Source organism: Vicia villosa, linkage group LG5 (assembly GCF_029867415.1).
Source record: "Vicia villosa cultivar HV-30 ecotype Madison, WI linkage group LG5, Vvil1.0, whole genome shotgun sequence".
Classification (NCBI taxonomy): Eukaryota; Viridiplantae; Streptophyta; class Magnoliopsida; order Fabales; family Fabaceae; genus Vicia; species Vicia villosa.
Genome location: NC_081184.1, coordinates 2421827 through 2434830, shown reverse-complemented (window position 1 = coordinate 2434830; position 13004 = coordinate 2421827). Strand labels below are relative to the sequence as shown.

The 13004-nt window shown below is 32.8% G+C and overlaps 1 protein-coding gene across 1 annotated transcript; it reads left to right on the top strand.

The window, feature by feature from the left end:
- Positions 1-671: 671 nt before the first annotated feature.
- On the top strand, positions 672-11825 carry LOC131601942 (transcription factor bHLH25-like). Its single transcript, XM_058873876.1, has 4 exons — positions 672-713; positions 790-894; positions 11344-11655; positions 11754-11825. Exons 1-4 carry the CDS (start codon positions 672-674, stop codon positions 11823-11825), a joined length of 531 nt encoding a protein of 176 aa, XP_058729859.1.
- Positions 11826-13004: the final 1179 nt, after the last annotated feature.

Below are 13004 nucleotides of genomic sequence, written 5' to 3'. Positions count from 1 at the left end.
AGTGATAGCTTTTCATGACACCCTTCGTTACCTCGTTTTCATAACCGATGTCATATGCATTTCATGTCCGACGTTATATGTGTTTTTTATAATAATGACTAAAACCGAAAACCAAATCAAACCATATCAATTTTCATTAATTTAATTTAGTTAAAATCGAACCAAAAAATTTGATTTTATTTTGATATAATTTGATTTAAATTAACAATTTAATTATTTTTTTCTGATCCACTTCCAAACCTAATAATCACTAATAATTCACTAATAATAAAAATTTATCAACAAAGTAAAACTTCTACCTAAAAAAAGATTCTTCCACCACTTTAAACCATTTTCTGTCTCATTAATGTTCCACCTGCTCTCTTCTCTTTTTCTCATTTTTCTTCACAAAGCTATAGCCACTGACAACTAGAGATCCCCTTCTCTCAATACCACATGTGGGCTTGCCCCAATTAAAACCATAACACACGCATTAAATTTCTTTTTTATTTATTTATTTTCTAAATTTATTTATTTATTTATAAATGTCATCATCACTTTCTCATTCTCTCTTCCATAAGAACAACTCAACTTCTTATCAACAATATACTTTCATTCTTCCACCCAATATCACTATACATATTTCTTCACACAAAGTTAACTTTTCATAATAGCATTTTACCACAAAATTAATGGAGGAATCTGGAGAAAATTGGCCTTCTGATTGTGATATGGTAAAATGCAACTTCTACTCATTACCAAAATATTTGGTTCTCTTTTGATTCTTATTTTTCAAAATTTATGGTTTAGGGTTCATGTGTTGACGTCATTTTTGATGATGGTGATGATTTAAATGAGAAGGATTTATCAGAGAAGATGCTGGAACTTTCAGCCACCATTCCTGACTCGAATAAGGTTAGTAAAATATATTTATATTCAAAACAATTATATCATTTCTTTGTGTTACTTGTTGTTAATTAATATATCCAATATATAGTAAGAAGTTACTAGACTGCACAATTGTTTTGTTTCTTGCTTTTATTGTGCAATAATAATTTAAGAACTGATTTATGTATAATTTTGATCATTCATATATATAATTTATATAAAAGTTGATTTAAGAAAATTCTTTTACACTCATTTGTTTGGTGGGATGTTGGTCAATAATTAATGGAAAAAGTTAACTTATGTTTTTAGGGCACAAGTTAATAAATTATTTATTATATTTAATTTTTTTAATTATAATATTTTTAATTTATTAGCTTTGTAAAAAAATCGATTATTTATTATCTATAGAGTGATAATTAAGGTTATTTAATAGTTTGAACTTTGAATAAAAAAATAAAAGTTAGTGAGAATATAAAATATAAAGTGTTCCGTTTAACTTCTATTTTTTTGACACAAAAAAGTTATGATATTCTTTTCCGTTTATAGTTTATTATAGGAAGAAGAGAAAACTTAGGATATGAACAAATTTAGTTAAAAAAGATGCAGAAAAGGAAAATAAAAATTATGATTGATAGATATATATCCCATTTGCAAGTGCATATTCAACTTTTTGAAAAGATATTCATACAAAACTTTTATTAAATGGTCCAAATATTATGGTCGAATATGGACCACAATTTCAACTTGCAAATAGGTTAGATTGAAAACAAATGAGAACCACAAAATACGAACCTTTTATTAATGGTCCAAATATAATTAATGTCGGTAGAGCAGTACTATTGCACCCTTTTCTTTGCACAATCAATTATGCATTTGAAAATACGTGAAATTGAAATCATTGTCCTTTGTTTGCGATACTTTCAAGGGATATATATAATATGGGTCAGGCTAACATGTGCCCTTAGGGTACATGTTAAGGATACTATAAATAGAAAAAGTTAAATGTAATTAAATACAGTAAATTTATATTTAAAGTTTCGATGCATTGACTCCACGCGTTTTAAGAGAATATTTCTATAAATATCTCATTAACTTGTGCCTTTGGGGCACATGTTAGCTTTTCCCATATAATATTTGTATTATTTTCTGCTCTATTTTGTGGAAATGTGTGTTATTTTATTTTCATTAACTTTAAGTTTAGCATTAAAATATCAACATATATTGAGTGTTTAAAAACTGACAATTTAATAAATAAATCTTTATATATATATATATATATATATATATATATATATATATATATATATATATATATATATATATATATATATATAAAATTTTTGAAAAAATGTTTTTTAAGACATTTCACATAATTGTTCAAAGTCATGTAAAATAATAACTCAACCACGACGCCTTTAAGATAAAACAATTTAGTTCTATATTGTATGATTATTATTTGTGCGATAGATAGATCTAAAAATATACTCTCTAATAGTATAAAGATCGGTTGAATATGGTATAAACACCACTCGTAGTATCTGGTATATAGACAAGTCATAATAATTTCTTAAATGAGGGAAAATTCAAATAACGCTACAAAGAGAATTCAATATTGGTTGTTTGACCACTCAAAATAATTTCTCAAATAAGGAGAAATTCAAATAATTTGTAAAAGAGACTACAAAAAAAAAAGCTCAGTAATTTCTCAAACAATGAGGAATTCAAGTTATTCACTAAAGGGAATTAAAAAATACTCGACAAAATCAACAAGTAGAAAGAAAGAAAGAGAAGTTGGCGTTTTGACACTTCGAAAACGCATAGTAAAAGAGTGAAGAAGAAAAATCTTCAAAGAAATTTTGTGTGTGTCTTGGAATGAAAGATGTGTTTTTCTTATATAATGAGTAAACTAGGCAAAATAATGTAATATAAGCAATGTGGAACTTAGAGTTTTTTCAATTAACATACAGACACATATAATTTTCCAACAATGTGGGATTTAAGGAGTTTTTATTTTTTAAATTCATCTCCATATTAGAATATTGACATGTTCCAACAATCTCAAACTATGCTTACATGATCCATTCTTACAGCTCCTTTAGAGCTACAATCTCTAACAATGATCTGTTTTCTCCTTATTCGATGTCTCTTACCATTATAATAATAGTTCTAAATTTTTGCAATAGACGCGGTACTATCACAGTAGATCAACACAACTGACATAAATTTTTCCCACAAAGGGACCTCAACTAACAAACATCATAACCAACTTGTTTCTTCACTAGTAGTTGCTAATATTGCTATCATTTCAAACCCCATCATAGACTCATTCAAGATAATCTATTTTGTATTTTCAAGATTCAACTCTTCCAACTATATTGAATATATAGCCACTAGTTGTTTTGAAATCATCTGATAAGGTATTTCAATTTCCATCATTGTATCCTTATAGTACATCCAGAAATCTCTAATAATGTAGACCAAGATTCATGATCCTTTTAAGGCATGACATGAATCACTCAATAGCTTGACAATGCTCATTACTCGGTCTACTAGTAAAGTTGCACAACAACCCTACGACATATGCAATGTCGGGTCTTGTATAATCAATGACATACCTATGTTTGCTAATGATGATCTTATACCCAGTTTGTCTGACATAGTCAACATTGTTCTTAAATAGTTTAATAGTAGGATCATATAGTGTGCAAGCAACTTTGTAGGAAAAATAATTATATTTCTTTAAGATTTTCTTCACATAGTGAGATTGATACAATCATATTCCCTTCTCGAATCTAGTGATCTTGACTTCAAGAATCATATTAGATACTCCGAAGTTTTTCATATCAAAGTTGTTACACAACAATAATTTTACAATATCCATATCGTAAATGTTTGATCTGAATATGAGTAAGTTGTCTATATAGAGACATATGATAATGCAAATTCTATTTCTAGATCTGTAATAAATGCATTAGTCACTTTTATTAACTTTGTAGTCTTTCAATATTATTAAGTTATCAAACTTTTCATGCCATTACTTTGGAGCTTGTTGTAGACCATACAAATACTTATCTAACTTACATATCTTGTTTTCTTGCCCATGAATCACAAAATCTTCTAGTTGGTACATATAGATTACTTTTTCTAAATCACCGTTTAAAAAAGTTGTTTAAATATCTATTTGGTGTACTATTAAATGATAAATAGAAATAATTGAAATCAGTATCCTAATGGATGTAATTCTAGTGACTGGAAAAAAATATAGAAGAAATTTATATTTTCTCTTTTCCTAAAACCTTTGGCTACAAGGAAAGTTGTTCGATAAAGTTTTAGTAACTTTTGTAAAACACATTTACTAACCCATTGGTTTGTACTCAGGAGGTAATTCTACTAAGTGTCAGGTCCGATTAGATTTTACAGAATCTATCTCATTGTTGATTGCTTTTGGCAACAAATCTACATCCAAATATGACAAGGTTTCTTGAAGTATACTAAGTATCAAACACATAGTCTTTAGCAACTCTTACTCTCTTACTACATTGAAGTTCTGTTTCTAGAACTACTTTATCAATGTTGTTTGTGCTTATTATCGCAGAAATGTGATTCAATTCTATTTCCTCACTATTTTCAATTTGAAAGGAAATTTGTTTTTATAGAATTCAACATCATTTGATTTTATGATCACTTTAGAATTTAGGTCATAAAACCTATATGCCTTATTGTTTACTTCATATTCAATGAATACACATTCTGACACACTACTGGTGAGTTTAACTCGCTTAGGATCCAAAATTCTGACACAAGCCAGACCGTTCCAAGTTCTAAACTAATACAAGTTTGGTTGTCTTTTCTTCAGTATCTCACACAGAGATTTCTTATTTTTATACTTCTAAGTTCTCTTTAGGACATCACAAATAGTCAATAAAAATTTCCCCACTAGTGAGATGCAACACCAGAATTCAACATAATAGCAATGACTAGTTTAGTAGAGTTCTATTCTTTCCTTATATTTTACCATTCATTTCAAGAAAATATAGTGCAGTTGTTTCATGTAAAATTCCACGTTGTTTATAAAATTCATTAAATAAACTAGGACTATACTCAGTTCATCCATTACTACAAAACCTCCTAATTTTCTTGCTAAGTTGATTTTTAATTTCAAGTTCATGACATTCAGCTTTCACATACCTTTCATCTACCATTTAATATTTCAGGTAGCGACTAACAAGCTTTTTTTATCTCTAACCTCTTTGATATCATACTTCTTATTCAAAGCTTCCAACACCTGTTTTGCAGTCTCACAATTATTATAATAAACATATAGATCATCTGCGAGTGAATTTAGAATATAAATTTTGTAGAGATAATCATTCTCTTTCTATTAGGATATGAATTTAGAATATGAATTTCTTTCCTTGACTGTAAATCTTTTTCTTTAATATTTACAACATATTCAGTTTCATCATAATTAACTATTCCATCCAAGTCAATAGGAATATTATTGGTCAAAACACTGACAACCTTTTTTAAAGTTAAAAAAAAATCACAATTTTTGTTGCTAACATTTGAAGTAACTTTCCTCTAATTTGAACGGAAGTTTACACTTCTTATCCAACAATGAGTTTTTAGTCAAATATGTATCCTTACAACTTTATTAAATAGTCTTACAAGTTATACGACTTACATTTTGATCATACAATTATTTTTTCCTTCTTTGGGTGTCTTCTCTCTTTCCTCTAATGAGTGTTATGTTTTTGAAAGCGATTAGGAATCTTTCCCTATCTTTTGTGCGGTTTTTTCCTCAATTTTGGTATGTTATCTTTTACGAGTCTTGTTTTGTGATCCTCTTAAAAGCATTCGATTGAGACCACCGTGCAAGGAGAATTTGGTGTGATTTTGGCCCTATTTTGGGACTTTAAATGCACATTTTTCTTCTCCACACTTTCACAACATCCCTTGATCTGTTCAAATTCCCCTTTGCAATTGATTTTCCTTACGCTAGTGCTCACTATCCCGATGCACAATCTCTCTATGGAAAGACTAATTATTATTTATGGTACACTGTCATTATAATCCTCTATATCAATGATGGAGATCAAGTGTTTACCTTTTCTTCAACTAGCATGTCTACTCTCATTCTCTTTTGTGAATCATTCAATGCATGTTATCCTAAAAGAGAATTCATCTATACCATGGGAATCATTCATATTCCAGCCTTATATTTAATTTGAATCTCTTAATGAAGTTTTCCACTTATTCTGTGAGATATTGGATCGAACTCTAGTATTGTCGAATGGTAGCTTCTTGGTTCGACAGTTCGATAGAGTTAAGCATGAAGTCGAAGGATTGTTCACATGCTGGTGTCGAAGTGTGCATGCTGTAGTCGAAGATGGGTCTAGCATGCAGATGTCGAAGATGCTAGAGTTGTTAGCATGTTAAATTAGGTTTTAGTGTTTAAACCCTAATTTGTTAAGTTAGCTTGTTTATTAAGTTGGCTTGTGTAATGGGCCTTGCTGAAAAAGCCCATTAGTTAGTATGTTAGGTTTTATTATAAATAGCATACTAGTCTCTCATCATTGCTAAGCTGCAAATCCTAATTTAGGGTGAGAGAGGTTATTTGTTATTCTTGTAAACTTGTAATCTTGTTTTAAGAGAAAGTAAAAGAATAACGGTTATAACCAATTATTGTGTTCTTCTTCTCCCCTATAATTCCCTATTATACTTTGTTATTGGTATCGTTTTTCACAACAAATTGGTGCGGTGAGCGTGGAGAAGATGCCTTCAACAAAGTATGAGATTGAAAAGTTCACCGGAGTGAATGATTTCGGTCTGTGGCGCTTGAAGATGAAAGCCCTACTGGTTCAGCAGGGTTGTTTGGAAGCGTTGAAGGGAGAGGCAGCCATGAATGCTGCATTAACGGCAGCGGAGAAGACAACTATGATCGAGAAAGCACACAGCGCAATTCTGTTGAGCCTTGGTGATAAGGTTCTCCGGCAGGTATCAAAGGAGACGACGGCATCAGGGTTATGGGTGAAACTTGAAAGTTTGTATATGACCAAATCGCTGGTAAATCGACTCTACCTGAAGCAAGCTTTGTATTCATTCAAGATGATTGAAGACAAAGTATTGGTTGAGCAGTTGGATATGTTCAACAAGCTGATTCTTGATCTTGAAAATATTGATGTGAAGATCGATGATGAAGATCAAGCGCTGTTACTATTGTGTTCTTTGCCTCGATCACATGCTCACTTCAAAGAAACTCTCTTGTATGGAAGGGAGTCCCTGACGTTTGAAGAAGTTCAATCAGCCTTGTACTCTAAGGACTTGAATGAACGAAAGGAGCATAAACCTTCGACTGTTGGCGAAGGTTTGGCCGTTAAAGGAAAACTCTTACGAAAGGATGGTAAGTTCGACAAGAAGAAAGGCAAAAGCCAGTCGAAGTCTTACAGTGGCGAAGCATCTGGCATTCGATGCTACCATTGTAAAAAGGAGGGTCACACAAGAAAGGTGTGCCCTGAACGCCTGAAATATCATGGAGGTAAGGATAATGGCAACGCTGCCATTGTTCAAGATGATTTCGAATCATCTGATGTTCTTGTGGTTTCAAGCAGTGACTCTAAGAGAGAGTGGATTATGGATTCAGGTTGCACTTGGCACATGACTCCAAACAAAGACTTGTTCGAGGAATTATGTGATCAAGATGGTGGATCAGTATTGCTGGGAAACAACAAGGCTTGCAAGATTGCAGGTGTTGGATCTGTGAGATTCAAGCTCCATGATGAGTCAATAAGGTTGTTGACTGAAGTCAGGTATGTTCCTGATTTGAAGAGAAATCTGCTTTCTCTTGGTGAATTCGACAAGAAAGGATATGTTTTCCAAGGAGAGAAAAGTATCCTAAGAGTCATGAAGGGTTCGAAGGAAGTCTTGAGAGGCGTAAAGAAACAAGGCTTGTATACCCTTGAGGCTGAAGTTGTAAGTGGTTCGACAAATGTTGCATCCACGAAACCTTTATCGAAAACAGAAATCTGGCACATGAGATTGGGCCATGTCAGTGAAAGGGGTCTGGTCGAATTAGGGAAACAAAATCTGCTTGGTGGAGACAAAGTCGAAAAGCTGAAGTTTTGTGAACCCTGTGTACTTGGAAAATCTTGCAGAGTGAAGTTCAACAAAGGCAAACAAAGAACACATGGATCCCTTGATTACATCCATGCTGATCTTTGGGGGTCTGCAAGGTGTCCATCACATTCAGGAGCAAGGTATTTTCTATCCATAGTAAATGATTATTCCAGAAAATTATGGGTATTCATCCAGAAGACTAAGGATGAAACTTTTGAGAATTTCAAAAGTTGGAAGACTCTGGTTGAAAATCAGACTGGCAGAAAGGTCAAGAGGTTGAGAACCGACAATGGCCTTGAATTTTGCAATGAGGCATTCGACAGTTTTTGTGCTGCCTCTGGTATTGCAAGGCATAGAACTACTGCAGGTACTCCACAGCAAAATGGTTTGGCCGAAAGGTTTAATCGAACTATTTTGGAGAGAGTCAGATGCATGTTGACTAGTGCGGGGTTAACAAAGGTGTTCTGGGCTGAGGCTGTTTCGACAGCAACATATCTGATAAACAGATGTCCTTCGACAGCGTTTGATATGAAGACACCTGAAGAAGTTTGGTCGGGACATCCACCAGATCTCGACAAACTGAGAGTATTTGGCTGCGTAGCCTATGCTCACATTAGGCAAGACAAGGTCGAACCTAGAGCTCTGAAATGCATGTTCATGGGATACCCTGAAGGAGTCAAAGCTTATAGGCTATGGTGCCTAGAGCCAGGTCACAGGAGGTGTATCACCAGTCGAGATGTAGTTTTCAATGAAGTTGAAATGGCTTTTAAGAAAACTGATGATGTTGGTCGAAGTACAGAAACATCTGACGAAGAGCTGGAACAGGTAGAGATTCCTGTTGAGGTGGAGCATGTTGATGCTGAATTGCATATCCCAGATGAAGTCGAAGAAGAAGCAGAAGATGCTGAAGTTGAGGAAACTGACGATGACTACCTATTGTCGAGAGATAGGTCGAGAAGAGTCATCAAGCCACCTCAGAGACTTGGATATGCAGATCTTATAGCTTATGCCTTAATCTCTGCAAGTGAGGTTCTAGACGAAGAACCTAGAGACTATAAGGAAGTTATGAGGAGTCGAAATAAGACTAAATGGCTGAAGGCCATGGATGATGAGATGAAATCTCTTCATGATAATCATACTTGGGAACTGATCAAGAAACCTGTTGGGGCAAGGTTAGTCAGCTGTAAATGGATTTTCAAAGTTAAGGAAGGAATTGAAGGAGTGACGTCGAAAAGATACAAGGCAAGGTTAGTTGCAAGGGGTTTCACTCAGAAAGAAGGTGTCGACTTCAATGATGTGTTTTCTCCTGTTGTGAAGCATAGGTCCATTCGAATGTTGCTTGCCATGGTGGCACAATTCGATCTTGAACTGGAACAGATGGATGTGAAGACTGCGTTCTTGTATGGTGATCTAGATGAAACGATCCTGATGAGGCAACCTGAAGGGTATGTCGAAAAGGGGAAGGAAGATTATGTGTGCAAGTTAAAGAGATCTTTGTATGGTCTGAAACAATCTCCTCGACAGTGGAATAGGAGATTCGACAAGTTCATGGCACGCATAAGTTTCATTAGAAGTCAGTTCGACCACTGCGTTTACTTCAGATTTCGACCTGGTAATTCATTTGTTATTTTGTTGCTTTATGTGGATGATATTCTCATAGCAAGCAACAGTGTCGAAGATGTGATGAGGGTGAAGGCTGAACTCAATAAGGAGTTCGATATGAAGGATCTGGGAGCTGCTTCCAGGATTCTTGGAATTGACATTCGAAGAGATAGAAAGAAGTCGAAGTTATGCCTATCTCAAGAGGCATATCTACGGAAGATTCTTGAAAAGTTTGGTATGTCGAATTCGAAGCCAGTTGTGACTCCAACAAACCCTCAATTCAAGCTGAGTATTGATCAGTGTCCCAGTACTGATGTCGAAATAGCCTATATGAATAGCATCCCATATGCTAATATAGTCGGTTCTTTGATGTATGCTATGGTCTGTACTAGACCCGACATAGCATACGCAGTAAGTCTTGTAAGCAGGTACATGGCGAATCCTGGAAAGGCTCACTGGCAAGCATTGAAGTGGATTTTAAGGTACATAAATGGGTCTCTGAATAGAGTCCTAATTTATGGTGGAGCCTTGGGTGAAGATAGTAAAGCAGTAATCGAAGGATATGTCGACTCTGATTATGCAGGTTGTATGGATTCCAGGAAATCTATTTCTGGATATGTTTTCACTATGTTTGGCACAACAATTAGTTGGAAAGCAACACTTCAGAAGGTTGTTGCTCTATCAACCACTGAAGCGGAGTACATTGCATTAACTGAAGCTGTGAAAGAAGCATTGTGGCTTGAAGGTTTTGCGAAGGAGCTGAAACTTCAAGGTCGAGGTATCACTGTTAAATGTGATAGTCAAAATGCAATACACCTGTCGAAGAATTCAGCCTATCATGAGCGAACTAAGCACATTGATGTGAGGCTGCATTTCGTCAGAGGAGTAATCGAGCGTGGAGAAGTCCAAGTGCTAAAGGTTTCGACTGAAGACAATGCTGCTGATATGATCACCAAGACATTGCCGAGTTGCAAGTTTTTCCACTGTATGCAGTTGATAAAGCTGCATGAAGAAAGCTAGTCTGTTCCTTGACGTTGTAGAGTTAGGTCCAAGGTGGAGATTTGTGAGATATTGGATCGAACTCTAGTATTGTCGAATGGTAGCTTCTTGGTTCGACAGTTCGACAGAGTTAAGCATGAAGTCGAAGGATTGTTCACATGCTGGTGTCGAAGTGTGCATGCTGTAGTCGAAGATGGGTCTAGCATGCAGATGTCGAAGATGCTAGAGTTGTTAGCATGTTAAATTAGGTTTTAGTGTTTAAACCCTAATTTGTTAAGTTAGCTTGTTTATTAAGTTGGCTTGTGTAATGGGCCTTGCTGAAAAAGCCCATTAGTTAGTATGTTAGGTTTTATTATAAATAGCATACTAGTCTCTCATCATTGCTAAGCTGCAAATCCTAATTTAGGGTGAGAGAGGTTATTTGTTATTCTTGTAAACTTGTAATCTTGTTTTAAGAGAAAGTAAAAGAATAACGGTTATAACTAATTATTGTGTTCTTCTTCTCCCCTATAATTCCCTATTATACTTTGTTATTGGTATCGTTTTTCACAACATATTCATATTAGTAAATGTAAGATAAACACATAAAATAATAACATTATATTTTTTTCATGTCTACACTATACACATAATATAAATATCTACAATATCACTATCATATCATATCTTTATTTAACTATTCAGCAAGAAAAATTCCCTAGCAAGTATATTTAGTGATATACAAACCGAAACTAATTTTTCTATATAATAAATTTGCAGATTGACAATGCTTCTATCTTGGACAAGGCTAGAAACTATGTGAAACAACTTCAAGAACGTGTTAAAGAGCTAGAAAAAGATGCTGAATCCAAAAAAAATTGTAGCAATAATAATGGAATAAGTACTGATAGTCTTCCTGAGGTCAAAGCAATAGTGTCAAAAATGGAAGTTCTCATCAAAATCCATTGTGAGAAACAAAATGGGGTCTTGGTTAAAATATTGACACACATTGAAAATCTTCATCTTTCAGTAAAAAGTAGTAGTGTATTGGAATTTGGGAAATCCACATTTGGTATAACCATTGTTGCTCAGGTACAAATTAGTTTCAATATTCATGTATGTATGTATGTATTGATGTTTAACATGAGATTCTAACTTGTTATTATGTGTTATGGTTATATACAATGCAGATGGGTGATGGATATAATATTACGGTGGATGACCTAGTGAAAAGTCTCATAACGGCGATCTCAACAAAATAGCATGAAGTAGTTATGAAGCACGGACACTCTGAATTTAATTCTGACAATGACACATCGACACTAGTAATTATTAAATATATTCATGAGTGTTGATGTAAGTGTCAGATATCAACACGGACACGCTTTTTCCAAAAGTATCGGTGCTACGTAGTATACTAGTTGTAATAATTCAGTTTCATTGCAGTTGCTGTAGTGGTATCTTATTTTCATTACATGTGTAGATCCATTTTAATTACTATATAAGAGTTGATTATGGGTGAGTTTGAGTTCATATTAGTCAAATAGAACTACTTTAAAATAGTTGAATCTAATTTTATCCAAAATATAATTACTTCCAATTTATGGTCTTGTTTTAACTTCTTTTTTTAAAATGATTTTTACAGTATTATGTATTTTTGTTTAATTTTTTTACAAAGAATTAAAAAGAAAACGTCAAATAAAAAATTAGTTTAAATAGTTTAATAAAATTTCAAATTAAAGTTATTTTATATAGTTTAATAAAAATAATTCTTGAGATGCATCTTTTTAAATAGTTTAAATAGTTTATATATATATATATATATATATATATATATATATATATATATATATATATATATATTGGATGTTAAAATTATTTTTGAAATACATTTTTATAAAAATTATTTTTTTTAAAGATAAATCGAACGGGCCCTTAAACAGTTCACAATTAATCAATTTCAAGTTTCATACTGTTGAATTCAATTCAATTGGTTTAGATAATTGTTGGACCAAATTTATTTATTTTGTAAAACATAAATATTTGGTAATTTTTTATTTTGGCCTTGTAAATTTTCTTAAACTCTTAAACAATCAAATTGGGCCTCATCTTAATTTTTAGCCCGAAAATTATTCTCATTTTCATATTTAATGAAAATGAAATAGCTAAAATGGATAATATTTGTAACAAACAAAACTTTTTTTTTTTAATTCATCTCTATAATTAAGTTTTCTAAAAATGTAAGATAAATAAGAACTAAATACATCCTTAAATTGATCTTTGCCATATAGTACAGTTCTATCATCATTCTTGTGATAAAATATTATAGTACCATTATATTTTCATTAAATAGCGTTTTGTTTCGAGTTTCTAAAGTTACAAGAAGGAATCACAATTCTCCAAAATAAATATTACAAATCTAATCTAATATACAATAGAAT